The sequence below is a fragment of the Mesoplodon mirus genome, assembly GCF_964341445.2.
Source record: "Mesoplodon mirus genome assembly, chromosome: 15".
Classification (NCBI taxonomy): domain Eukaryota; kingdom Metazoa; phylum Chordata; class Mammalia; order Artiodactyla; family Ziphiidae; genus Mesoplodon; species Mesoplodon mirus.
Window position 1 is genome coordinate 43,275,218 of NC_138991.1, and position 27,306 is coordinate 43,302,523.

Below are 27,306 nucleotides of genomic sequence, written 5' to 3' on the forward strand. Positions count from 1 at the left end.
GAGAAAAATGATACCCAAGTTCCCACCCAACCCTCCACCAGACCAGAAAATCAGAAGCCTCCTTACGCGGATGCTCATACAGAAACTAAGTTTATTATTTTTTTTCTTCTTAAAAAAAAAAAAAAAAAAAAAAAAGAAAAAAAAGAAAAAAACTCATTGTAGAGAAGCCCCTCCCCCTTCCCCTAAGGGTGGGGGGCTGAGAAAGATAGCTGGGGAAATCAAGTACAAGGGGGTGGGGACAAAGACTATCTTGCCACCCTTAACACTGCCCAGCCATGTGGGGTGGAAGGGAAGGGGATATGTGAAGAGCCCCGTTTCCATGACAACCAGTTGCCTACCCCCTACTTTGGTGGAAAGAAGGGAGAAGGCCCCTATGTCTCCCTGGAGGATTCCCCCCTCAAAAGACTTCAAGTAGTGGTTAACAGAGTCAGGCCTGGTCATGGAGAGAGAGGGGCCATGGCAGAAAGCCTAGGTGAAGGGGGGCAGCCCACTCACGTCTTGGCTTTACGGCCTCTGTGACTAATGGTAGGGCCAGCCAAGTGGGAAGGGGCGCTGCTGCGCAAGATACGCTGGTCCCCTTGGTTGGTGGTCCCACCAAGCCGGCGGGGGCCAGGCCGGCGCCGTGGGGTCCCATCCCCTTCCTCCTCCTCACCTGAGGCTTCAGCCTCAGACTCCTCTACTGAACCCTCAGGCCCCAGGGGACTTGGGGGCTGAAGGCGGCTCCGCTTTGCCAGCCCAGGACCACAGCCAACTGGGGCCCCTGCCCGTTTGCGAGGCACCTTCTCAGTCTCTAGTGGGGGAACTAGAGACCCTGGACGCAGCCGGGTCGAGCGCAGTTTTGGAGCCAATGAGACCACGGGAGGTGTCAATTCTAACCCGCCTGGCCCACTATCCGCTAAATCCAGATCATCCTGAATTACAGCCACAACCATGGACCCTTCACTCTTTCGTCCCCTCATTCCTTCTGCTTCAAGACGTAATCGGGCCAGGCGGGTGAGGGGGCGGCTTCCATCCTCATCAGATGAACTACCCTCACTCTCCCCCTGGCCCTGGGGTTGCCGCTGCTTCCCCAATCCACAGCTCTCAAGGACAGGAGAGCTGTCGCGGTCCAAGACAGGGAGCTGGCTGGGCCGAGGTGATGGTGGATTCTTGGGAGGTCGGCCCCGCTTCCGCTTGGGTGGGGATGTTGAAATGGTGAGAGTGGTGACAGTGTTGGCGACAGTAGCAGTGGGACAGGCTAGGAGTGGTGGGAGTGGTGGCAGGGGTGGCGGTATCGGGAGTGGCTGTGTCCGGCTCTCTAAGCTGCCATCCCCTGGAGAGGAAATGGTCCCAGGAATGGGCAAATCTCGGGCCTTAGGGGGCCGCCCACGCCTTCTTTTCTCCACAGGTGATAGGATGACAGGCTCGGGTCTATGAACTGGCTGGGGTCCAAGAGGCTGGGGCCCAGGAATAAGCTGGGGTGCCAGGACAGGCTCCGCAACAACAAGGGTCTCAGCCCCAGGGACTGAGTCAGCCCCACTGGTTTTTCCCTTAGAGGTGGACGAAGGTGCCTCATCCACCCCTCGCCCAGCATCTGCTGGAGACCTGTTCTTCTTGGGGGGCCTCCCCCTGCGACGTTTCACAGCAGGAGGGGTGATGGCAAGTAGTGCCCCTTCTCCATTTTCTGGGCTGCCCCCCCCAGTTAGCCCCAGCTCAATGCGACGGCGAGCTATGAAGGGCTGCTGGGTTGGGGTGGGCAGTGTGGATGGGGGAGCAGCTTCACAGGGACCACTGGTGGGAGGTGAGGATTCTGGCCCCAACATGCTGCGGGTAGATGGGCTTCCCGGGCTGGCACCAGTCTCAGAGACCCCAGGCACTAGGGTGCTGGCAGTTCCCCGCTGCTGTCGCCGTCGCCTCACCAGTTCCTTTTCCTCTACCACAGTCACTAGCCGTCCTGGCAGCTTGCGAAGCACTTTGGGACCTGGAGGCTGCCCTGGCCGACCAGCCCCCTGACCCCTAATTTCTACATCGGCACTGGTGCGACGCCGAGGGGGCCGGGCAGGCGAAGGACCCTCAGGTGTGGAGGTGGCCGAGGATGAGGTTGATGGGGCTGCGACCTCAGCTGAAACAAGTTCCTGGGGTTTCTCTGGGGTAGACGTTGGGGTCTGGGCCTCCACCAGCTCTTCTGAGTTCTTGTCAGCCTCCAGTGGCTCCTGAAGTAGCTCTTCAGATGCTGCTGAGGGTGGGAGCTCCAGCCTATTGCTCTCACTCAGACACGTGGCCACTTCCTCACCATCAGGCAGCACTGAGAGGATGGTCGCCTCGGCAGGCTCGGGCACCTCCTGCTCTTGACCGTTGGGGACGCTGCCAGCTGCCAGGTTTGGGCTAGGTGCAGAAGAGGTGAGAGAAAGGTTCTTCTCTGACATAGGCAGGATCTCAACAGCAACTGGCAACAGATCCTTAGGGGGCACAAGAGTAATTGGGGAAGTCTCGGAACTGGCCATATCAGCCAGCTCCAGGGACTCAGTAGATGCCATTGCTTGTGCACACAGCTCTGCCTCAGGCCCCATGCCCAAGGGGAGGTTGGTGACTGGTGGGGAAATGGGCACAGAAGGTAGACCAAGCAAGAGAGGGGAGGAAGGAGTTAAGAGAGAAGTTTGGGCCGGAGGTGGGGTATGAGCTGGTGGAGGGGTACAGGCAGGAGGAGGGGTACAGGCAGAAGAACAAGAGGGAGGAATCTGTGCAGAAGGAAGAGGAGGAGAAGGCAAGATATGGACAGGAAGCATGGTTATTGGATTTGGGGCTGAAATGGGGATTGGGGCAGAGATTGGGGCAGGGACTGGGGTAGGAATTGCAGCAGGAGCTGAAGCTGGAGTGGGTCGAGGCCTAGGCGCTGGCCGGGGAACTCGGTCCCTGGCGGGGCTGCAGCGGGGGGGTGTGGAGGTGCTGCGGGGATGATGCGTGGATGTGACAGGAGTGTGGTTTGCCCCTTGAGTTTCAGCCCGGGCTCCACGAAGACGCTCACTGACGCGAGTCCCTGGCCTTTCGGGGGCCTTGGCCTTCTTACTGCGCCGGTGGCTGCCTCCACCAGTCCCACAGGAAACCTCATCCCCAGCCCCTGGCCCCTCCTCCTCCTCCTGGGGTAGGCGGAACACCTCCTCCTTCGCTTGGTCCAGGTCCTTGCGGGCAGCTTCCACTTGCTCCTACCAAAAACAGAGCCCAAGGAGTGGTCAGAGGGAGGCATGGGGAGTGGGTGGAAAGCAGCCACTTTCCACTTCTGTCCCCACCCCCATACTCACTTCTGCCTGCTTGAGCTCCTCTCGGCTCACCTCCTCCAGTGAGGCTTCCAGGAATTTCATGGCATAGCGCTCAATGGGAGTCAGCTGTGGGGAAGAGCAGCAATGATGAACATAGGGACCTGGTGCCCAGGGCCCATCACCCTTGATTATTTTCACCAGAGAAGACGGAAAGAAGGCTGCAGAGTCCAGAGGAAGGAGTTGTGGAGGGTGAGGCTGGGAACTAGTGGATCCAACACTGACCTGTTCTACAAGGGCAGCAATTTCCTGCTCAGCCCGGGACATCTCCTCATCTTCAGCCCCAGGCCGACCAGCCTCCTCTCCATCAGCAGCAGGAAACCCATCATTCTCATTGAATTCTGCAAGCTCAGCCACCTGTTCAGCCTTGGCTTGGGTGGCCGCACGGATATCCTCTTCATCCTCTGCCCGACACAATGCCTATGAGGGTGTGGGGAAGAATAACCATGAGAATTAAAGAACTTTACATCCTGTGATTTGATTCTGGCAGATGTTTGAGGCCACGTTTACACCAAACCAGATTTACATCAGAACTCAACTCTCTTCTGGGCCCCCAAAATTACCAAAGCAACACAGTGGTCCACACAGAATGGAACAGATTCAACCAGGAGTGCCACCAGGGACAAAATAACTGTTTTAGAGACCTCTAGTTCCACTTACTTTCCATTCAAGTAAGCCTCAAATCTCTTTAAAAAAGCAATCCCAGAAGTTTTGCATACAAAATAATCCACAATTCTTTTTTGCACTGAGATGCCTCATGACAACAGATTAATATATGATCATTCCCCTGAGATGAATATCCAGGGAGATCACACCAAAGTCACTGAGGGAAGTAGCCTAGAGCATGAGAGGAAGGCACTTGGTAGAGGAAAATTTCTCCATGATAATCCACACCTTCAGTTCCTAAACATCTGTCTACGTCTGAAAAAATACAAATGCCCAGACCTCACCACTCAAAATCATGATTTAAGAAGACTGTGAGATGGGACCCAGGAATCAATCTTTTTCAAAGCCTTCCAAGTGATTCTAGTATGCATTAATGTTTGGGAAATGAGAGTTTTACACCATATACAAAGCACTTCTTACATCCACTATGCTATTTAACCTTCAGTTACTTCCTTCTAATTTAGCATTTCAGAAAAGTGGGAAGTGAAGCTCAGAAGATTAAATGGATGTGGCTTAACGAACACTATTAAGAAGCACTGTTGGAGTTCAAACCTAGAACCGTGGACTCCATATCCTGTGTTCTATCTATGAAATCATGTGAACCAATAAGCAACCTACTCACAACTATCAAAGGCCAACTGTAATCTGGGAAGCAGCAGAAATAGTTCTTTCCCCTTGGACAAACTCAAAAGACTGAGAGACAACACACACTGCAACCATTAGCTCTACTCTAGGGACTGCCCACTCTTTTTCTGCAGCGGAATCTTTGTTCCCCGACCAGGGATCGAACCCGTGCCCCCTGCAGTGGAAGCACAGAGTCTTAACCACTGGACAGCCGGTGAAGTCCCTGCCCACTCTTTTTTCACCTGCTCCAGGATATGGGTCTGCTTGCTGGCCACAGTCTCTTCCTCATCTTCAGGGGCAGAGGGTATAGATGAGCCAGATGGTTCCTCCAGAGGCATATCAAACAGCTCTCGGATGGTCTGCTTTGGAAAGAACATATGAAAAGTGTCAGAACCAACGGAATGTTGGTCCCAGGTCTATAGCTATGAAGCTGATGGCTCTTAGTAGTATCAGAAGCACCACTAGTTGAAGAGGCAGATCTGTGGAGGCCAAAGCATCCTTTTTAATAAGCAGTAGTAACTCCTACAGGCATAGCAGTTCTCTCTTGCACAAACTGGAAGATCTTAGTACCTGTTTAAAATAGGCTGTGGTGAAGTTGCCTCCCTCAATTGCCATGTCTCCCAACATTCTCTTCTGGTTTGCCTTTTTTAGGATGTTCTCTTCCACTGTCCGTTCACTGATAAGCCTAGGGGGTGATAAAGGACATGTATAAACAGCCAAATACATCAATAAAACCCTATTAGCAAAGGGGAAGTAAGGTAAGGGGAGACTAGGCAGTACCTATATATGTGGACATCTCGGGTCTGGCCAATTCGGTGACAGCGATCCTGGGCCTGAGCATCCATGGTAGGATTCCAGTCGCTGTCATAAAAAACAACAGTGTCTGCCCCCGTCAGGTTCACGCCCACACCCCCACTCCGAGTTGAAAGGATGAAGCAGAATATGCGTTTGTCTGCATTGAATCGTTCCATCAAGGCCTAGAGGAAAAGGAAAAAAAGATAGTATTGGGAGACATATCCCCAAAAACAGACCAAGGCTTAGTGGGGGCCCCTCCTGGGACTCTGAGCCCTGGAAAAAGGAGACAGAGCTGAGGCGAGCCTCTAAGGGTCGGAGATGCCTGGGTTACCTGTCTCTGTTCAACTCTAGTAGACCCATCCAGACGCAAGTAGAGGTGGCCATGGTAGGTGAGAAACTGCTCCAACACATCCAGCATTCGGGTCATCTGGGTGAATATGAGCACCCGGTGGCCCTCCGCCTTGAGCTGTCGCAACAGCACCGCCAACGTTTGCAGCTTTCCTAAAGAGATATGAAGGGGTACAGGGAGCTAGCTATAAACTGGACTGGGAAAAACACAGCACTGGAAGCCTGTGTAGTTGAAAGATCAAGTTTTACGCCAGGGTTTCGATCAACCCAGGGGAATCAAAAATATTTAACTTTATATATTTTCTTCCCTTAAGGGTTCTTCCTCTTCAGTCTACTCCTGTCTTGGATCTGACTTCTTTCAGTCTAACTAGGGGTAGGGTAATACAGACCCTCAGGGGGAAAAAAGAAATCCTCAATGGTGTATGAGCAAGAAAAGACCTTCAAGTACTACACTGAGTTATACCAGCTGCAGCACAAGCCATTCACAAGATAAACATCAACAAATCCATTGATGTCATAGCTCACTTGGATGGAAGGTCACTGAGATAAGAACCAGAAAGGCAGGATCCTATGAGGTTATCTAGTTTAACCCCCATCAAACACGAAAATAGTGATTCAATCAGTTTGAACACTTTTAACAAAGACTTTCAATTCACCTATTCTGAATGGTTTCAAATGTTATAAAATTATTTCTTTACCAAAATATTTATTGAACACATATTAATAAAAATTCTGCTGACTTTATGTTCTAAGACATTTAAGAAATCTGCAAACATATTACTATGGAAATACCTGTGCACAGTTGTGGCAGAAACTATTCACTACTGTCCAACAGCCATTCTCGGTTAACAGAACCCGATTAATCCTATGGACACCTGGCAGAGATCCCTTGATTCCCACGGAAGGTGCACCCCAAACCAACCCCAGAAGATGAATCTTTAATTGTTCTAAATAAGCCACAGTTCCTTTTTCCCTCTGTCAGTGATTACTCTAAGGATGGGCATATGGCCCAATCTGAGCCAATGAATTTTGAATCAAAGTCAACTGGGAGGGCTTTCTTTCCCAGAAAAAAATGAAAGACTTGCGAGAAGTGTTTTGTTTCAACCCCTTGCTTCCTGCTTGGAGCACTGGTGTGCTCCCTGGAGTTATAGCAGCCATCTTAAGACCATGACCATGAGAATAAAAAGATAAAAGCTAAGGATAGTAGGTAAAGTCCTGGGTCCATGAAGACACCACTAAGCTGCTGCTGAACCAGCCATATACCACCATTCTCGGCATTTCTCATTTAGTAAACAATAAATGATCTTGTGGTTTAAGCCACCGTTGGTTGGTTTTCTGTTACCTGCAGCCAAATTTCTTCTAACCAATAAGATTCTATTCAAAAGACAAGCATCCTTGTTCAAATCTTTCCCCAAAACAAAATCTACTATTAACTTTTTTTTTTTGGCCACGTGGCTTACGAGATCTTAATTCCCCAACCAGGGATGGAACCTGTGCCCTCAGCAGTGAAAGCGTGGAGTCCTACCACTGGACCACCAGGGAATTCCCCAATATCTACTATTTATTGTGCAGTCTTATACCACCACAAACCTTTCCCCATAAATCTGAAAACTCCACGCTGTGCTATGTCATTTGCCATTGTATCCCAAATGATGTAACATGTTCACAAAATAATCACTGAATAAATGAGTTAGCAAACATTTTCAACTTTCATCAAAGTCAAATTCATGAATGCCAAGAATCTGTCATGAGGCCTACATTTCTTCATCTCACCCAGAAGCATAACCTAAAAGACTATCTAATGTTTAATGAAATCCACAGAGACCTTATGTACAGCATCCCTTTGATGTAACAGTCCTCAGGCTAAGACAAGAAAAGAGGTCAAGAGACCCCCACTGGCCAATGAACTCACCGCAATCATACTGGATAAGCCTCAGGTCAGGAAACTGGGTACGCATGTTACACACAATACGGTGCAAAGGACGAGCCCGGGGCCAGAGCTCACGAGCCAATTGCTCCTGGAAGGCTGCCTGACGTGGGGCCAGCCAAGGAGGTGGGTGGCAGGCGTGCAAGGAAGGGGGAGGTGCCTCCACAGGAGGCATGACAAAGATGAACCTGTAAAAAGAAGGCAAGCAGTATAAAATATGGAACTCTGAATGGCCCCAGAAGTTAGCACCTTTACCAGCCCTAACCACTATATCCACTCAGAGGCCCCAAGACCCACTTCCCATTAGCACTTAGCCCTGCCAACCTCTCAATGATTTCTGACAGCTGGTCTAGTCGTTGCTGGGGAAACAGTACAGCCTGGCGGGCAGCCTCGGTATAAGTCCAAAAGGTGGGGTGGCTGGGGCCAGGAGAACGAGGGCCGATGGGGCTGGCAACAGGTTGGGGCAGGGTACAGAAATCCAAGACTTCAGTCCCATACACGGGTGCCAGGGCCCCATGAGCCTCACTAAGTTGGAAAATCCGTTCCAGGCGTTCAGACCGCTGCTGCTTCCGCTTTTCCTCCAGAGAGTCCTGAGGATAAGAGGAGAAAAACACAGAAAATGTGATCAGCGTCCTTATAGAAAACCTGGCAGCTCCTCCCAGAATTAAACATAATCTGTGGAAACCATAAGATTCAACAATACACTATTTTAGTTCTTCCAAATTGTCAATAATGGGAGTTATTCTTTTCCCAATGTTAAATGAAATAACTTCTCCGCAAAAAAAAACTGATCTTCCCTGTATGGTACCAAAGCAGATGCCTGAATATTCAAAATTAAGATCCATGTCTGACAAACTTACAGAATGGATGATTTGTGTCAGTTTTCCCATGTAACACTTAAATCCGGAATATCCAAGTTAATTCATCTTCTTGCAGTAGATCCAAAACAATTATTAAAATCCCTCCTCAAATCACTGACCAGGATACAGAGAGGCTAATCAAATCCATGGCAGGTTTTTGTCAAAGGTCAGACTGGAATGGGGTGGGATGGGAACAGCTAACCAGACATCTAGGTAACCCCAAGAGAGAAAAGGGGAGTGCCCTGGCTGACAGGATACCTGTATGACTTTGACCCAATCCTTTCCCATCTTTGTGCTTCCAGTTCCACAGGCTATAAAATCACCTAACTCTTTTGTAGCACTTATCACACTTGTAGTTTTACATGTATAGGATTCTTTGATTGACATCTTCTACCCACTAAACTGTAAGCCCCTCACTGTAATCATCCAGTATCCAACTCAGTATCTGGCACAAAGTGGGCTCTCAATAAATATGTTATTAGAAGGAACAAATAAGGAAGGAGACTGGACCCTACAAGATAGTCCTGAAAAAGAGCAGTGTCCCAAATCTCCCTTCCTGACTGCTACCTTAAGCTTGACCTCTTGGCTCCTGGTGGTCTAAGTGAGGAAGGAAAGCATCCTAGCAGAGGGAAAAATCATTAAGTAGCAGCAAAGGAGACAATATTTGCAAATCATCTACCTGAAAAAGAACTTGTATCTAGAATATATAAAGAACTCTTACAACTCAATAACAAAAAGAAAAAGAATAAAATAACCCAATTAAAAAAGGGAAAGGATTTGAATAGACATTTCTTCAAAGAAGATATACAAATGGCTAACAACCACTGAAAAGATGCTCAACATCATTAGCCGCCAGGAAAATACAAATCAAAACCACAAAAGGGACTTCCCTGGTGGTGCAGTGGATAAGACTACTCTGCGCTCCCAATACAGGGGGCCCAGGTTCAATCCCTGGTCAGGGAACTAGATCCCACATGCATACCTCAACTAAAGGTTTGCATGCCACAATTAAGGAGCCGGCAAGCTGCAACTGCAGTGCCCTGGAGCCGCAACTAAGGAGCCCCCCTGCTGCAACTAAGGCCCGGCGCAACCAAATAAATAAATATTTAAAAACCACAAGATACCACTTCAAACCCACTAGGATGGCTATAATCAAAAAAGACAAATAATAACAAGTTTTTGGCAAAGAGGTAGAGAACCTGGAACCCTCACAAGCGCTGGTGGGAATGTAGAATGGTACAGCCACTTTGGAAAACAGTTTGTCAGTTCCTCAAACAGTCAAACATAGTTACCGTAACCCAGTTAATTCCACTCCTAAATTTACATCCAATATAACCGAAAACATATGAAAAGATACAAAATCTTATACATGAATGTTCACAGCAGCATTATTCGTAACAGCCAAAAAGAAGAAACAAACCAAATGTCCCCCAATCAACTGATGAATAGATATATAAAATGTGGTATATTCATACAATGGCATATTATTCAACAATTTTTAAAAAATGAAGTACTGATATATATACATATATATATATGTCAATTATAGCATAACATGGATGAACCTCAAAAATATTAAGTAAAAGAAGCCAGTCACAAAAAACCGTATATTATATGACTCCATAAGTAAATCTACAGATACAAGTTACTTAGAGCTAGGAGGGATGGAAAGGTCAGGGATGATGGTTAAGGGTGTGTGGTTTCTTTTTTTTTAGGGCAATGAAAATGTTCTAAAGTTGACTGTTGTCATGGTTGCATAACTCTGTGAATATACTAAAAGCCAATGAATTGTATGGTTTAAATAGGTGAACTGTATGGTATGTGATTTATATCTCAAACTGTTTAAAGAAAAAGTATCAAGAAGCTGCTTCCTACTTGCAGAGCAATGAAAATTTAACACAGACCATGGGGTTGCACCCTTGGGCTAGGATCTAGGCTCTCCTCTCTCTACTTCCAAAAAGCCAGACCAACCTGGCAGCATTAGAGAAAGACCAAAGGTGGAGGCAAGTGGCAAAGATGGAGGGTGGGGGACTGGGGCCGAGAATAAGAAGCAGCTCTATTATCAGAGTGAGAAAAAGACAAGAGGGCCTGGAAGGACTCACTACATCTTTCTCATTATTAGGTCCTGGGTTACTTACTCTGAGTTGCAATTTTTATTTAACCAAATATATATACAACTATATATATGATAGAAATAAATGGCTACCAGAAAGTTCATGAAGGGACAGAGTTCTTTTTATTTCCCACTTAATCACCATGGAGGTAAAAAACTACAGCAAATGACCGTCAAAGTCAAACGCTCATGATCTTTAGGGAACTGTATTCCGTGGTGTCCTTTCTCCCCTAGAAGTTCAAATACTTAACGGTGACAGTTTTAGCAACTGAGAAAAATCCTCCTGTCTCTGAGGACTGCCTCTTGTGGGGAAGAAGAGAAAGCAATGGAGTCAGCACATCTGTGTTCTCACAAGTTTGTATAAATTTTAAAACATCATTTGGTAGGCTAGTTTCATCTCTAAAATGGGGCAATTAGATGCCAACACTAACTCAAGAGTAAGCAAGAACCAAAGAGACCAAATGTAACAAGAAAGCCTTGAACACATCAGTGACTAATAGTTTTAAAAGCACATTATGTCCTCAATTACTTCCTCTGTGAAAAGTAGGACATGGATTATTCTTCCCATTTTACAGATAAGAGTAAAGGCCCAGGGAAAGGCTTTGTCCAGTGACATTCAAGTATTAGGTCCACAAAACTAGGCTTTGTAATTTACCAAGATAAAGGTGACATTATTTTGTTCCATCCACTCTGTAGCAACACTCCAAAGAAATTCAATTTCCTGTTCCCTCTCCTTTGAGGCAGTAAAACTTACCAGATAGAAAGGGGAACGAGGTGGTGGTGGGGGCTGGCGTCGAGGTCGGGGACCACTGAACGAGGTAGCAGTGGAGGGAGGGCTGGGGGGACCAGAGCGTAATGTCAGTGTCTCAGACTCATCCTTGGAAACAGGCAGCCGGGACACCATGGTGACAGGCAAGGGAGCGGCACCGGTTGCCGAAACCAGGAGGGAAGATGCCTGGGAAGCTGGGGCCTGTGTTGAGGCTGGGGCCAGTGCCAGAGTCTGAGCTGCCGCTGGGCCCAAGGTGGGCACCGGCACTGGGGCAGGGCTCAAGGTCAGTGTTTGCACTGAAGCTGGGGCCAGGAGTGAAGCAGATGATGACACCGTAGCCAAAGTCAGTGTGTGAGCTGGGGCTGGGCCCATCGGAGAAACTGGAGCCAGAGGGGGTGCTGGAGCCAAAGACAGCGTCTGAGATGGACACAGTGGTGGTCCCGGTGCCAAAGACAGTGTCTGGGCTGGAGCTGGTACTAGGGATGCTGCTGGAGTCAATGACAATGTCTGAGCTGGAAAAGAACCTTGGGGGTTGCCAGTTCCCAAAGAGAGTGTCTGAGATGGAGACGATCCGCCAAGAGTGGATGCTAAAGCTGGGGGTAAAGCCAGTGTCTGCGTAGAAGCTGGACTCGGGAGAGGTGACGGAACCGGGGCTGGTACCAGAGTTTGAGCTGACGATGGAGCCAACACAGGAGCTGAGGCTGGCACGAGTGAGGAAGCTGAGGCTAAAGGAGTTCCTGGAGTAGATGATGAAGCCAGAAGTGGAACCGAAGTCTGCGATGGAGCCAGGACAGGAGTAGGACCTAGTGATGGAGCCAGGACTGGAAGAGGAGCCAGAGGAGGAGCTGGAGAAGGAGCCAGGATTGCTGTCTGTGGAGCCACCATGGGAGAAAGAGAGGTGGCTAGAGCCTGAGATGCAGTAGGTGCTGGAGCCAAAAGGGAAGCCTGAGCTGGAGCTGGATTTGATGCTGCTGGAAAAGGACTGGCCAGAGCGGAAGCTGGCACCAGGACAGGTGAACATGCTGGGGCCACGGCTGAGTTCAACCCTGGAACATGTGAAGAGGCTGGAGCCAACAACAGAGGGTGACCAGGTGCCTGAGATGGGGACAGGGATGGAGTTGTGGCCAAACCTAGAGTCAAGGCTGACGCTGATGGAGAAGCCCCAACTGGTGCCAAAGAGGGAGGTCCAGGAGCCGCTGAGACAACAGGTGCCAGTGTTGGAGTCACATTAGTCAACAGAGCTGGGCCCGAAGCCGAAACAGGCAAGGGGGCTGAGATGGGGATGGTGAGTGGAGCTGAGGCTGGGGACGGAAGCGTTGTGCAGACAGAGATGGGGAGTGAAGATGATACTGGAACTGGGACTGTAGAAGACACAGGACTAGCAAGGGGAGAGGAGTTGGGAACTGGCATTGGAGAAGAGGCTGGCCCAGGGAGTGAGGATGGCACGGGGAGAGGAGAAGAGATGGTCAAGGGAGCAGCTCCGGGTGCTGAAGCTGTGGAGACAGAGGATAAGTTAGCCCCCAAGTTCTTCTTGCTCCTTCTATTACCCTGTCCCACCTCTTCCCTTACCCCCAAGCTTCACCTGTTTCCCAGAAGACCTTCACTCCCACACCATGAGATCAAAGATTCAAGGAATCTAACAATTTAACAGTTCCTTTCCCTCCAAAGTTCCAACTTATGTATCTTGGAATTAGGCAAGGGCTCAGCAGACCATTTTGGGGGCTAATGCAAATCAGTATACTGATAACAAAAGGATCTACTGTGACTTAGAAACCCTCTGGGCCACCCTATCTCCATTCGTGACAAAAAATTTTTGGCCTCAGCCACCTGAACTCACCACTGACTTCAGGCGTAGGACTGTGGACCAGCTTGAGAAGTGGCCTCACCAGAGTGGACGTGGGTATGGGGGCCCGGGCAGTACCCAGAGCAGGTGTGGGTAGCCGGCCAGGGGTTAATGTGGGGCGTGGAGTCAACACAGCTGGAAGCCCAGAGCTCGGAGGCCGGGGTGCTGGGGCCAACGGAGGAACAGGAGTCAGTCCATCCCGAGGGGCCTGTCTCACTACAATCTTCACCACGCCTGTATTATTCACCATGGTTGGTGGCACTGCAAGAGGAAGCTAGATTGAGGGGAAGGTAGAAAAGAAACAAGAGACCCAAAGGATGGAAGAAGTCCAAGGGCAGGAGAGGGTAGCAGACAGATATCAGAGATACTGGCAAAAGAAAACAACACTGAGGGAAGGCTAGACAGACAGTAGCCCAGGGCGTGCCTGGAAGGACCAAGGCCAGCAGGGCTAAGTAAGTAGGAAGGCCAGAAGCCTCACCCTGGTTAGCAGCAAGCGGAAGGCTGAGGCCAGTGGGGGCAGGGGTGGTGCTGGGGGTCGAAGAAGGCAGCACAGAGACAGGGGTAGGGCCAGGGGTCGGGGCCACGGCCTGGATGAGGGCCACATGGGCAGGCTGGCTGATGAGGTGGTGCTGCCCCCCTGCTGACACCAGGTGCACCACATTCCCTGGGTTAAGGGAAGAGAGAAAGAAAGAAAGAAGCAGCTATCAGCCGGAGGAGGGCAGAGGCAAGAGAAGAGAGAAAGAACGAAGAGGGAATAACTTCTCCAGAATAAACTCATACCTATCTTGATCAAAAGACCCCCTCCAACCATTCCCCTTGGCCCCACCCACCAAAAGGCAGGGAAAGAAACATAAAGGCTGACATCTGAAAAGAGCCACAAAAACAAAGGGACAAAGAAGAGGAGGAAAAAGGCAGGACAGGGGGTGGGTTTTACCTACTTTGCAGCGGGCGGGGCTGCCCCACAGCAAGCTGGCGCACCTGCGCACCAGTCAAAGTCAGCTTGTTGCCCTGGATTTGGAAGGTGAGAGGTTTGCTTCCCCCTGTACTAGCCACTGGCCGTTGTGCCAGTGAGGCTAACTGCCCGATGCTGACCACTTCACCTGCTATGAATAAAGAAGAGACTTAATGCACATGGGGCTCGCTCTGTTCAAACTCACTTCACAGACCTTCATGAGGCACAAGTCTCCAGTTTCTCCAACCCTCCCCCTCAACTTACCATGTTCCAATAACCTTAGCCTCCACCTACAGCCTTTGAGCTTTTGACATGCTACTCCTTCCAATCCCACCTGTTTGCTTTGCAATCTCCTTTACATCCTCTAACAGCTTTCCACCATACTGAGCTAATCACCACCTGCCTCCTCTACGCTGCCCTTTTACCCCAAATAATTTTCTACTGCTAGGCTTACCACTATTTATTCATCTATGGGTCATCTCCCCCACTAGAGACTGTGAACTACTTGAGGGCTCTTACTTGATTATGAATTACCAATGCCTGGCAAAATACCTAACATATGTTAGCTACCATGACACACTCATGGTCCTGAGCTTTTCTTCTCCAGCTCCATGGCATATAGGCTTTCCTCCCACCTCAAGTCCTTCACCCTCACAGAGCCCTGGGAACTTACAGGGCAGGCGAGCTTGCATATCGGGAGACAGGATGAGGCGCTGTGGAGCAGCAGTAGGAGCTGGCACTGCCGTAGTGGGAGCCGTGGCTGTGGTGGTAGAGGTGGTGGTGACAGCAGCAGAAGGGAAGGTATAGCCTGGTGGCACTGTAAGGGGCTTCAACAGGCTGGAGGAGCCTGGGGGCGGGGCAGGGCTCAGGCGAACAGGAGCAGGTGGGGCCGGCTTCAAGGATAGGGTTGGCGTGGGAGGTCGTGAGGTCCCACTCAAGACCCCCAGAGGGGATGGCATCACTGTAAACACAAAGCAAACACCTGTCAGATATACCTTGACTAAAGCCTCAGCCTGGTCCTAGAAACCTCCATACATAATCCCTTGTAGCCCATCAAACACCACACCCCTGTCTCCAATCCAGCTCCTCAAACACTAATTTCATTACTTCTCCCCAAATCCGAACAATCTGCCTGAAGTACCCCCCAGCATCCTGGCTCCCTTGGAACTCACCCTGGGGGAGAGGCCCACCGTTTGGCTGCAGTGGGGGCAAAAGAACAGGGCCAGGAGGCCGGGATGCTGGAATGAGTGGGGGCCCAGAAGGCGAGGCCGACACCATCAGTGGTGCTGGCAGCACTGGGGGGGTTGGGCCAGGGGTGGGCTGGGCTGAGAGCTCAGGGCCTGGAGGGGGTCGGACTGGGACAGGGCCCAGGGGAGTCCGTGGACTGTTCACCACCACCACTGTCCGGCCTTCTTGCTTGGGCACTGGCTGCAGCATCCTACGAGGAAAAAACAAGGGGACGGGTAGGGAAGGAGAGAGAGTGAAGAGTAGGAAAAGAAATTAATAAGGAAGATGAGGCAGAAAAACAGAAAGATTATAAAAGCAAAGGAGGGAAAGGTAAGACCCAATGGAGAAAGAGGGAAAGAAATCCGATAATCAAAAAGCACAAAGAAAAAAAAAAAAGAAAGAAAGAAAAAGCACAAAGCAGAGAGAGGAGGGAAAAAAAAAAAATCAGTGACAAACACAAGGGCCTCTCCACAAACCATCTTCTGGTTATTCTATCCCCCTATCCCTCCAAGTATTTTTCATCCATCCATATGAACATTCCAGCCTAGCCTCCAACTCTTTCCTTTCCACCCCAAATCCCCCCAGGAATTGGCTGCAGCCACTTTTTTCTAGGAACCCACTTCCTTATTCCTCGGCCCTGGTACCTGTTGACCTTCATCTTGACTGGCTTGGGCCGGGGTGGGGGGTCAGGAGCAGTAGCCACCTCTAGCAGAACCCGGCGGGAAAGGCGGTGCTGGGGTAGAAATGTGTCAGCCTCATATCTAGAGACACGACCCTCCAGGCCAATGAGATCAAATCGACCCATGTCTATCCGCTGACATAAGAAGGAACACAAGAGCATAGTGTCAAAGGAGCCAATTTGGCAATGATTTCTTGGATATCACACCAAAAGCACAGACAATAAAAGAAAAAAACTGATAAATCAGACTGCATCAAAAGACACTATTAATAAACTGAAAAGGCAACCCATAGACTAGGACCAAAATTATTTGCAAATCATGTATCTGGTAAGAGGCTAAGATTCAGAACACACAAAGTCCTACAACTCAACAAAAAAAACAAAAAATCCAATTTAAAAACTGGCAGGAATTTCCTGGCAGTCCAGTGGTTAGGACTCTGCACTTTCACTGCTGAGGGACCAGGTTCGAGCCCTGCTCGGGGAACTAAGATCCCACAGGCCCCAAGGCGTGGCCAAAAAAATTAAAAATTGGCAAAGGTCTTGAACAGACATTTCTCCAGAGAAAATATACAATAAGCACGTGAAAAGATGTTCAACATCACTAATCATTAGGGAAATCAGAATCACAATGAGATACCACCTCACTTACTGAGACAGCCGTTATCAAAAAAAAACAGAGAACAGGTGTTGGCAATGATGTAGAGAACTCAGAACCTTTGCAAAATGCTAGTAGGAATGTAAAATAGTGCAGCTGCCATGGAAAACAGTATAGCGGTTCCTCAAAAAATTAAAAATAGAATAATCATATGATGCAGCAATTCCATTTCTGGGTATATATACCCAGAAGAATTGAAAGCAGGGACTTAAACACATATTTGTACACCTATACTCACAGCAGCATTATTCACAGTAGCCAAAAGGTGGAAACAACTGCAGTGTCCATTGATGAACAGATAAACAAAACGTGGTATTTGTCTCTATGTATGTAAATGTATACATGTGCATACTCACATACATGTATACATACACAAAAACATGTACAATAGAATATTACCCAACCCAAGGAAATCCTTACACATGCTTGAAGACATTCTACTAAGTAAATATGCCAGTCACAAAAGGACAAATACTGTATGATCACACATACACGAAGTACCTAGAAGAGTAAGTTTACAGAGACAGAAAGTAGAATGGTTGCTGCCAGGTGCTGGGAATAGAGGGAGAATGGGGAGTTATTATCTAATGGGTATGGAGTTTCAGTTTAGAAAGATGAAAAAATTTCTGAAGATGGATGATAGTGATGGCTGTACAACTATGTGAATGTACTTAGTGCCACTGTACCATATGCTTAGAAATGGTTAAAATATTTAAGCATTATTAATATGCCAGGCAATCCTAAAAATATTAACACAATTCTCACAAACATACTGCAAAATAGGCCTTATAGCCCCAGTTTTGAAGGGCAAGCAAATTTAGGGTTAAAGGTTAATAATCAGCTTGCCCAAAGTGACACAGTTAGAAAACGATGAAACTGCCCATAGTGCTGAGGTGACAGGGCAAGTAAGGATGCAAAAGGTCAGACTCCAGCATAAAGAAAAGAGGTGCAGGGTTGAGTAGGGCCAATAACCTTGGAGGCAACTGCTTACCTGGAGAGGGTGGACATCAGTGGCCCTTAGCACCAGAGAGGCGGTGCTGAAACAGATGCCTGGAGTGATGAAGGGGGAGGTAACGGGTCGAGGGTCAAACAGGTTTGGATGATTGCAGACTTTTCGCAGCTGCATCAAAATGTTGATGACGCTCATGAAATGGCCCGTGGCTAGTGTCTCCTTAGTTCTGGGGAAAAGGAGAAATAAATGGGACATCTTGATAGTCACCTCCGCTCCACTGTAGGGTCCCAGGCCCACCCTCAGTCCTCCCTTACGTGGTCTGTGCCATGAAGTCATCATAGAGACAGCGCTGGCGCTTGGAGAGCCGGCAGCGGATAACATGCTCATATTTTTTGGGCATCTGCTTCTCAACATCCACCTTAACTCTGCGCAGCAAAAAAGGCCGCAAAACCTAAAAGCAAATAAGCAGGAGGCTGACAGGAGAACAGCGGGCACTATGCCCCGGCCTAGACCCTCTACCTGGGTCTTGGCCTGATGACCAGCAGAGCGCTGGCTTAGCCCATCAGTAATCACTCATGGAGCCATGCAGCATGCCGGGAACCAATCACACAAAGGTGAATCAGATGCAAGCCCTCCTCTCAAGTCATTTACTATAATGGAAAGAGAGGAACAAAAAGATATTACCACAACACAAGAAGTGATAAAGAAAGCACTGAGGACAGAGCAACTAACTAAGCAGAAGGGATGAATCAAACTACAGTTCCAAGGAGTAACTGTAAATTTACAACATTGTGAAAGTAAATCCAGCCAAGAAGCTGAGAACAAATCTGTGGCACTGACAGCAGCATAGAAAACCAAAGGCAAATCTGAGATCTCAGGAGATAAAATCTGATATGACACAGTCACCAAGTTGACATGGAAGAAGTGAAAAAAGAGAAAATAAAGGTACAGTTTCACTAAATCTAGTGTGGTAATCATTTCATGATGTATATAAGTCAAATCATTATGTTGTACACCTTAAACTTATACAGTGCTATATGTCAATTATATCTCAATAAAATGGGAACAAATAATATTAAAAATACTTTAAAATTTTAAAAAGGAGGAAGTAGAGTTAAGGAAGACTTCTTGGTTTCTACTGATAGTTTGATTTACCAAAATGATGGTGTGATTGACCAAAATGGAGTAGAAATAATAAGCTGTAAGGCTTGAGATGTTTGGCTTATAACAGAGTGAGTTCAAGGGAATTTTTTTTTTTTTTTTTGCGGTACGCGGGCCTCTCACTGTTGTGGCCTCTCCCGTTGCGGAGCACAGGCTCCGGACACACAGGCCCAGCGGCCATGGCTCACGGGCCCAGCCGCTCCGCAGCATATGGGATCTTCCCGGACCGGGGCACGAACCCGTGTCCCCTGCATCGGCAGGTGGACTCTCAACCACTGCGCCACCAGGGAAGCCCTGAGAGGGAAATTTTTATTGTTTTCTGTATAAAAATGTCCATCAGATGGGGGTCAAAGGGGTTGGGGGCAGATAACAAAAATAAATAAATAAATAAAATTTTTTAAAAAGAGGAACTTTCAATTAAAGACATTACCAGAAATTTAAATACAGGTTGAGTGGTCTACAGAGTCAAGGAATTATATAAATCAGTATGCCAATGAGATAAGTAAACTGGGTGACAAAAAAAAAGTAAAGATCAGAATGCTGAGAGATGTTATTTAAAAGCTGGACACTGGACAAAGGAAGAGGAGCCAGAGAAGACCAAAAATAAAAGAATAAATAAAAGAAGAAAAGAAAAAGAGAACACAACAAAAATATGTAGTTGTGGAAAGTCAGGTAAAGAGAAACCCAAGCCAGAAACTGATCAGCATTATCATTCTACTCAAAGAATAAAAACAGAAATGCTACCATTAAAGAAAACAAGCAGAATGATGACTAAGATGAGGTCACTCAATCTGGCAATGAGTTAGCTACTGGAACACTGCAGCTTGACAACTGGGTAAATTCAGCCTAGCACTGACTTCCCTCTTCCTAAGGGTTTTCTGGGTATTGCCCTTAGTTCCTTGCCATTCCCAATGCCCTTGACAAACTGGTACAGGCCCTACCTTGTGAAGGCGTTTGACTAGACCTTCATTGTACTCTTGGCTGCCCTCAATCATGCCAGTTAGGGGATTAGAGAACCATTCTTTGAACTCGCGATGAGACTGGAAGACATGGGGCATCAAAAAGTGCATCAAGGACCACAGTTCCATGAGGCTGTTCTGCAAGGGTGTTCCTGTCAGGAGCAGGCGTCTCTGGCTGCAAAGAGACGGGGAATTACAGGGAGGATGGTCAGCAGAGTCCCAACTGTCCAAGCATCCCACCCGCAGGCCAATTCAACCCTCCCATGAATCTCAGACATCTCCATCTCCACCTGTTGAAGTTGAGCAATGACTGCCAGCGCTGAGACTTGAAGTTCTTGATGTTCTGAGCCTCATCCAGAATGAGATAGCGCCAGTTCTTGCGGCGGAAGGCCTGGTGGTCCTGCAGCACCAGCTTGTAAGATGTGATACACACATGGAAGGCATTGGGCTTGGTCCAGCCCTGCAGTATGAGGAGAAAGTAACAGAAAGTGGGGTGAAAAGAAAGAGCAAAAAGAAGACATCCTAAGATCTTCAAGGGACAGAAATCATGTTGGGAGAAAGGAGAAAAGTCCCAGGAGCAGAATGGGGTAACAGAAAGGAACTCATTTGAGGAAAGGGCCTAAAAGTATAGGAAACAATAGGGGAAGGGAGCAATCACATGGGGAAGCAAACCTGCCGCTTGAGCTTCCTCTCTTTCTGGGCTCCATAGTAAGTAAGGATTTTAAAGCTGGGGCACCAACGTTTCAGCTCCATCTCCCAGTTCAACATCACGCTGGTGGGGACAATGATCAAATGGGGACCCCAGTTACCTGTTTAGCAAAAGAATGAGAGATGTACAACACGGTGACTGCAGTTAATAATACTGTATTGCACATGTGAAATTGCTAAGAGTAAATCTTAAAAGTTCTCACCACAGGAAAAAACAAAATGTTTTGTAACTATGTATGATGATGGACCTTAACTAGTCTTACTATGATGATCATTCTGCAGTGTATACACATACCAAATCATTATATTGTACATCTGAAATATAGTGTTAAATGTTAATTATACCTCAGTTTTAAAAAATAAAGTAAGATTCGTAGAGATCTGGGGCAGAGGAATTTTAAAAAAGATGAGAGATGGCAAGGAAATACAAACTTTGGGGTTCTGGAACTCAGGTATAAAACCCTGACGATTCTGTCCTAATGGCCCTTCCTAAGAATCCTAGCACCATAATACAAATGAACTTATTTACAAAACAGAAACAGACCTACAGACACAGAAAACAAAATTATGGTTACCCAAAGGGAAACGGGAGAAGGGATAAATTAGGAGTATGGGATTGACAGATACACACTACTACATGTAAAATAGATTAAAAAAATTTACTACATAGCACAGGGAATTACATTCAATATCTTACAATAACCTAAAAGGAAAAGAATCTGAAAAAGAACATATACATACATACGTATAACCAAATCACTTTGCTGTACCCCCTGAAACTAACCAAAAATTGTAAATCAACTAAGTCAAAATTTGGGGGTGTGGGGGTTGGGGAATCCTAGTGCCTACAATGACCTCTCTATACAGTTATTGACCAGAGTCAATGAAGCTACTTAGCAGCAAGAGACTGTTTCACCGTGCTACAGCTGAAGTCATTAAATAAGCTTCCCAGGATATTGGCCAAAGGAGACCCAAGAAGAAGGGCCCGGCCTAGTTACCTTTCTCACAGGCCAAGTGCGCAAGCAGGGAAATGGTCTGGATCGTCTTGCCTAGCCCCATCTCATCAGCAAGAATGCCATTAAGCTTCTTCTCATACATAGTAACCAGCCAGTCCAGCCCAATGTGTTGGTACTCCCGGAGCTGGCCCCGTAGGAGCAGGGGGATGGGTGTCTTCACCTAGTAGGTAGGAGGAGAGGTAACACAATGGAATTGAGGAACCTGTCACTGAGAAACAGGAGAGTCAAGATATGAGAAAGCAGGGGCTTCCCTGGTGGCGCAGTGGTTAAGAATCCACCTGCCAATGCAGGGGACATGGGTTCGAGCCCTGGTCCGGGAAGATCCCACATGCCATGGAGCAACAAAGCCCGTGTGCCACAACTACTGAGCCTGCACTCTAGAGCCCGCCAGCCACAACCACTGAAGCCCGCATGCCTAGAGCCCATGCTCCACAACGAGAGAAGCCACCGCAATGAGAAGCCCGCACGCAGCAACGAAGACCCTAGGCAGCCAAAAATAAATAAATAAGTTTATTTTTAAAAAAAGAAAAAAGATATGAAAAAGCAGAAGCTTGGGCCTGGAAATACCTGGGTAGTGGCCAAGGTGTAACCCTTGGGCTGGAGACTTTCAGCTGCTGCAGCGATGTCAGTAATTTCTTTCTTAGGGCCTAGAGTGGTGGTGGGCCCTGGGGTGGGAGGTCCACTGCCCCCATCTGCCTCACTCTGCTCTTCGTCCCTGGCAAGCAAGTACTCCACCCCAAAGTCATCATCTTCCTCCTCTTCCTCATCTGCTTGGCTCTGTGACTGGGACTCCTCAGATTCCTCAGACTCAGATTCCTCTGATTCCGAACTCCCGCTTGTTTCTTCCTCTTCTGAATGCTCATCTTCCTCATCCTCACTCTGTTCCTCAGCAGAGTCTAAAGCACAAGATCGAGGCTTAGTGTTCACCATACCTACTCCTCCAGTCTTGCCCTCCCCAGCTCTTGCCTCATGACCACACATTCACCTGACTGACTGCTACTATCCTCTTGAGTAGCCTCTTCAGCTTCTGTGGCCCCCTCTGGTTCACAGTCAGAGCTGTTAGCCTCAACTTCATCTTCATCTTCCTCTTCACTACTCCCAGAGCCTGGGGCAGAGGCATCAGAGGCATAGGCTCCTGCATACTGCTGCAGTAGCTCCTCCACAGACAGCTCACCTGGAAGAGAAGTGAAGGATAAGCCTTTACATGCTTCATGGGGAAGAAGGGGAGGTCTGAGTGGTGCCAGTTCATTTTACCTCAGCTTCTACAGACACTGCTAGGCCCAGGTCTGAGGGGAGGCAAAAGAGTTTACTTTCAGCAGCAGCTATTTTCAGCCAAGCCCTATAACATGGGCCAGAACTGTGGATGGCCCTGCCTTCCACTGGGAAGGACGGTTATCAATATGAGGAACCTCCCCTTTAAGGTTCAGATCAAACATGGCCACTATCCTCTTCCAATAGTTCTTCCCTCTACTCAGCTCTCACATCACTTTGTTCAAACTTCCATCATAACCAATCACAATTTTCTACTTATAACCATCTATAAATCCGTGTCTTATTCATTTTTTTATCTCTGGCATTCTGCACAGAGACACCAAGTGGGTACTCAGTAAAATGTCTGGTGTCACCTTCTCGAGCCAACTCGCTCAGCTCCATGGCATGATCCACCTCCCCTTCCAACTGCTCCTCAGCTGCTATGGTATCCTCTTCATCCTCCGCTAGGAAAGAGAATGAACCAAGATCAACGGGGACAGAGGCTCAGAACACAGTCCAAGTGGAAGAGGTGAGAAAGTCTGAAATATTAGGTCCAGACAATTCAAGGGGTAAGAGGCAACAGGACTGAGAACAGGCCTGACCTTCATCTTCATTGGCAGCAAACTCTTCATCATCCTCATCTGGATGCCAAGGCTGTTTGTTGCGCTGTGTGACAGAGGAGGCTGGGGGCTTTACCTGTTTGGCAGAGGATGAAAAAGGAGAAGGCCTATGGTTAGAGCAGCAAGAGAAAGACACAACGTTGAATAAGATGTCACAGAATAGTCTCTCTGTCCCACTGAGTGACAGTTGCCACTGACACAGTCCCAGGGCAAGGATACAATCAAGGGTTTTCGATTTCAGTACCAGCTACCAAATCCTGGCCCCACTGCCCGGGGGAGGACCTATGAAAGTGCTAGAAGAGAAACACAGGCCCCCAACACCAACCCCATGCACTCGGACACATGGGAAAACAGAAAGCTTAGGTCCAGAAGAGACTTCAAGGTTACCATCTCAGCTCCGAACCTACAAACCAGCAAGTGAGTATTAGGGCCATTTCACAGAAGCGAAAAGGACCAAAGTAACTTTTTCTTCCAAGCTCACACAGCACTTCTAAGAGTATAGTACACTCTTCCACGCATCAGAAATCTGCCCATCTCAGACTGTAACTTGCCCCAAACCCAGGTTCTTTCCTATCCATTCTCAAATGAGAGCCCAACTGCTCAGACCAGGGAGGACTCCTAAAAACCACAACCAACCTTACAGACTGGAAGAACTCAGTCCTTAAGGCTCTCCCTCTGCTCCCACTCTGAACCCACCTTCTATCCCCTTCTGCCCATACCTTCAACACCTGAGAGGACTCTTCTCCACCACCTTCTTCAGGCCCATCTCGGGTGTCACTATCATGAGATGAGGGGGTTCTTGAGGGGCTGGAAGGCCCTCCTAGCAGCTGAGGGGGGAGGGAACGGAGCAGCTCTTCCAGTGGCAGTTCTCCCTCACGTCGCAGTAGCTCAATCTCACGCCTCTGGGTCTCTGCATCATTGCCTTCCTGTTGTTCTTCAACCTCAATCGTCTCCTCATCATCCTCTTCCTCCTCCTCTTGGGGTTGGAAGTCCCCATCTATAGCAGGAGAACAAGGTCACAAAGTCCACGGGGCCCTGCAAGCCACAGGGTGGGTTTTCAGCTCTGGAAAGGGTACATGAGGAAGAGTAACAGAGCTAAAGAGGACACACACCTTCATCATCCATCCGGGAAACTGGGGGTGGAGGACTAGAGGCAGCTGAGGAAGAGCCAAGGCAAGGGGAAGAACCAGCTTTGCTGGAGGTTAGTGGCTGGTTGAGGCTCTGAGACAGAAGGTCTGAGTACTTTTCAGTTTGCCCCACGATGAAATCCAGGTGCAGGTCCAGGGCTTTTTTCCGCTTTTCCTCAAGCCGGGACTGTTGTTTGAATTGCACCACCTGACACAAGCATGAAATGGAGGGATCACCAAGATAATCTTTTACTCATGTATTCTTACTCAACATTTAGGGAAGCCTCCTCTATGCTAGGCCCTGGGCTGGCTTTTCACGAGGGAAGAGCTATGACCTTAAGGGTGCTTCTGAGGAAAGCAGAAAGGAAGTACAGGATAGAGCAGAGCCAGCTTAGTCTCAGGCAGTGGGGAAAGACTTACAAATTTATCTGGAGCTGAATCTTAAAGATTAAATAGGTATTCCCTAAGTGAAGACGAGGAAAAAGGCATCCCCTGCAGCAGAAAAAGCATGTGTAAATGGCCACGGACATACAAAAGAATGTTTGAAGTGGAAAGAAGAAAAGGAACTGGCAGAATACAAGAATGAAAATATAGGGCTTCCCTGGTGGCGCAGTGGTTGAGAGTCCGCCTGCCGATGCAGGGGACACGGGTTCGTGCCCCGGTCTGGGAAGATCCCACATGCCACGGAGCGGCTGGGCCCGTGAGCCATGGCCACTGAGCCTGCGCGTCCGGAGCCTGTGCTCCGCAACGGGAGAGGCCACAACAGTGAGAGGCCCGCGTACCGCCAAAAAAAAAAAGAATGAAAATATAGACAGAAACCAGGTAATACTTAAGAAACAATTACAGGGACTTCCCTGGTGGTTCAGTGGTAAAGAATCCCCCTCACAATGCAGGGGACATGGGTTTGATCCCTGGTCGGGGAACTAAGATCCCACATGCCGTGGTTCAACTAAGTCCGCGCACCAGGACTACTGAGCTCGCATGCCTCAATGAGAGAGCCTACGTGCTGCAAACTACAGAGCCCATGTGCCCTGAAGCCCAGGCGCCACAACTAGAGAGAGAAAACCCACACGTCACAACTAGAGAGAAGTCCACACGCCGCAACTAGAGAGAAGCCTGTGCACCACAAAGAAGACCCTAACACAGCCCAAAAAGATAAAAGAAAATAAACTAATATTTTAAAAAAAGAAACAATTACAACTTAATATATGAGAACAATTCAGTTAATGAGAACTTTGATGGTATTTAAGCAGGTAAATGGCACACACATGAAAAAGTATGCTGAATGGGCTGCAAAGGACAAATGGCCAAGGGGAGTCAAGAAGTCCTATTAGCAATCCCCAAATGCAGGGCCCATATTTTTCCACTGTACTTCTCTCTTCCTCGTAGAACTCAATGCTTGAAAGATCCAGCACACAAAAGAAATGTCATCAGAGTTGCATGAAATAATTATCCACTCTCTCTCGAGAACTTTTGATCATTCCTGCTACCATGCTACCCACCAGTCAACCCCAAGGCATTTCCCTTTCCCAACCTCTGCTGCCTACCTTCTCCACATTGCTCCAAAACTGCCTAACATCCTTGGCCATGGTGGAGGCGATTCGGCGCAGCTTGGCCTGCTCCTCCCTCCGGGCCCGTTCCTCTTTCTGCCGCTGCTCCTCGTGGTGCCGGATTACCATTCGCACCACCTGTGGGAATGAGGTGAAAACACTCCAAGGCCGACCCTTGGCCCGTCCCCAAGTCAAGGGTAAAGAGAAAAGTCAAAGCCAAGAAACCTGGGAAGTCAGAGCTTGCCTCTCGAAACTAGAAGCATTTACAAGCACTGTATACCATTATGTTTGGTTCCCTTCCAACCAACCCACCCATCACGAAAAAGCAAACCTGAAAACAAAATGGAAGGTGGTAGGTCCAGTTGAGGACATACCTTACGGGCCACACCCCGTTTCCAACGGCGCTCCTGAGCAAAGTCGGCAGAGAGCCACTGCATCTCCTCACACAGATAGTCCCAGTGGCCCTTGGGGCGGGGAGGCTCGGGCACTTTAGCCAGTCTCTTCAGTGACCAGAAACCCTCCTTCCGCAGCTCAGCAATCCGAGTCTCAATCTCAGCCTCCTAATGAGGAAGAGCTAGGTCAATCAAGTTACTTAACATATACTTCACCTCATGACCACGGCTGAATCCCTGAGCTCTGACTACGTACAGGCACTGACTGGACTGAGTGTTATATGCTTGTCTTGAGTCCACATACCAATCCTACGAGTTGATATTATACGCTCTTCAGATGAGCAAAAAAAAGATCAGGGAGATTGAGTGATTTACTTGAGATTACACAGATAGGAGGTGATAAGTACTGGGAATTAAAAATAGGTCTGACTCCACACACCAGATTTCATGCTTTTTCCACTTTTTCACACTCCATACCTTATGAATATAGGCAAAACTTAGGACAAGGGAAGCTTCCCAGAGAACAAGGAAAGCATGCTTCCTTACTGACTCTAGATACATTGAAGGGACCTTCACTGCCGCAGAATTCTACTTACACAAGAGTATATGTTCGTACTTAGAAATATGCTATAAAATCCAATTTACATAATCCTGTTTCTGTTTTTTAAAAATATTATTTTTATAAAAATGTACTTTTTTGTGGAAAATACTGAACAGTTATACACAAAAAGATTAACAGTGATTAGTATTACAAAAAGGTAACACTGTTTCTACATTGATTATATCTCATAAAAAGAAAAATGAAAGCACTTGAAATTT

At 48.0% G+C, this 27,306-nt stretch overlaps 1 protein-coding gene across 3 annotated transcripts in view; it reads right to left on the minus strand.

Annotated features, from left to right (window-relative positions):
* Positions 1–57: 57 nt before the first annotated feature.
* Positions 58–27,306, minus strand: part of SRCAP (Snf2 related CREBBP activator protein) — a 32,207-nt gene continuing 4,958 nt past the window's right edge. For 2 of the 3 annotated variants that reach the window (XM_082643580.1, XM_082643579.1), the window contains exons 5-33: positions 26,470–26,655; positions 26,093–26,233; positions 24,531–24,753; positions 24,138–24,415; positions 23,401–23,494; positions 23,173–23,262; positions 22,533–22,721; positions 22,115–22,443; positions 21,530–21,707; positions 20,496–20,632; positions 20,114–20,283; positions 19,806–19,998; positions 18,018–18,154; positions 17,743–17,929; positions 16,062–16,231; positions 15,363–15,628; positions 14,864–15,151; positions 14,177–14,341; positions 13,233–13,499; positions 11,381–12,888; positions 7,978–8,243; positions 7,639–7,841; positions 5,710–5,879; positions 5,364–5,560; positions 5,154–5,268; positions 4,826–4,945; positions 3,519–3,713; positions 3,279–3,362; positions 59–3,182 (exon numbers count right to left, since the gene is read on the minus strand). In XM_082643580.1, the coding sequence (XP_082499706.1) occupies positions 492–3,182; positions 3,279–3,362; positions 3,519–3,713; positions 4,826–4,945; positions 5,154–5,268; positions 5,364–5,560; positions 5,710–5,879; positions 7,639–7,841; positions 7,978–8,243; positions 11,381–12,888; positions 13,233–13,499; positions 14,177–14,341; positions 14,864–15,151; positions 15,363–15,628; positions 16,062–16,231; positions 17,743–17,929; positions 18,018–18,154; positions 19,806–19,998; positions 20,114–20,283; positions 20,496–20,632; positions 21,530–21,707; positions 22,115–22,443; positions 22,533–22,721; positions 23,173–23,262; positions 23,401–23,494; positions 24,138–24,415; positions 24,531–24,753; positions 26,093–26,233; positions 26,470–26,655 (9,237 nt within the window). In that variant the 3' untranslated portion in view covers positions 59–491. Of the gene's footprint in view, positions 3,183–3,278; positions 3,363–3,518; positions 3,714–4,825; positions 4,946–5,153; positions 5,269–5,363; positions 5,561–5,709; positions 5,880–7,638; positions 7,842–7,977; positions 8,244–11,380; positions 12,889–13,232; positions 13,500–13,716; positions 13,903–14,176; positions 14,342–14,863; positions 15,152–15,362; positions 15,629–16,061; positions 16,232–17,742; positions 17,930–18,017; positions 18,155–19,805; positions 19,999–20,113; positions 20,284–20,495; positions 20,633–21,529; positions 21,708–22,114; positions 22,444–22,532; positions 22,722–23,172; positions 23,263–23,400; positions 23,495–24,137; positions 24,416–24,530; positions 24,754–26,092; positions 26,234–26,469; positions 26,656–27,306 lie in introns of all 3 variants that reach the window. The other variant, XM_082643581.1, reaches the window with a different exon arrangement.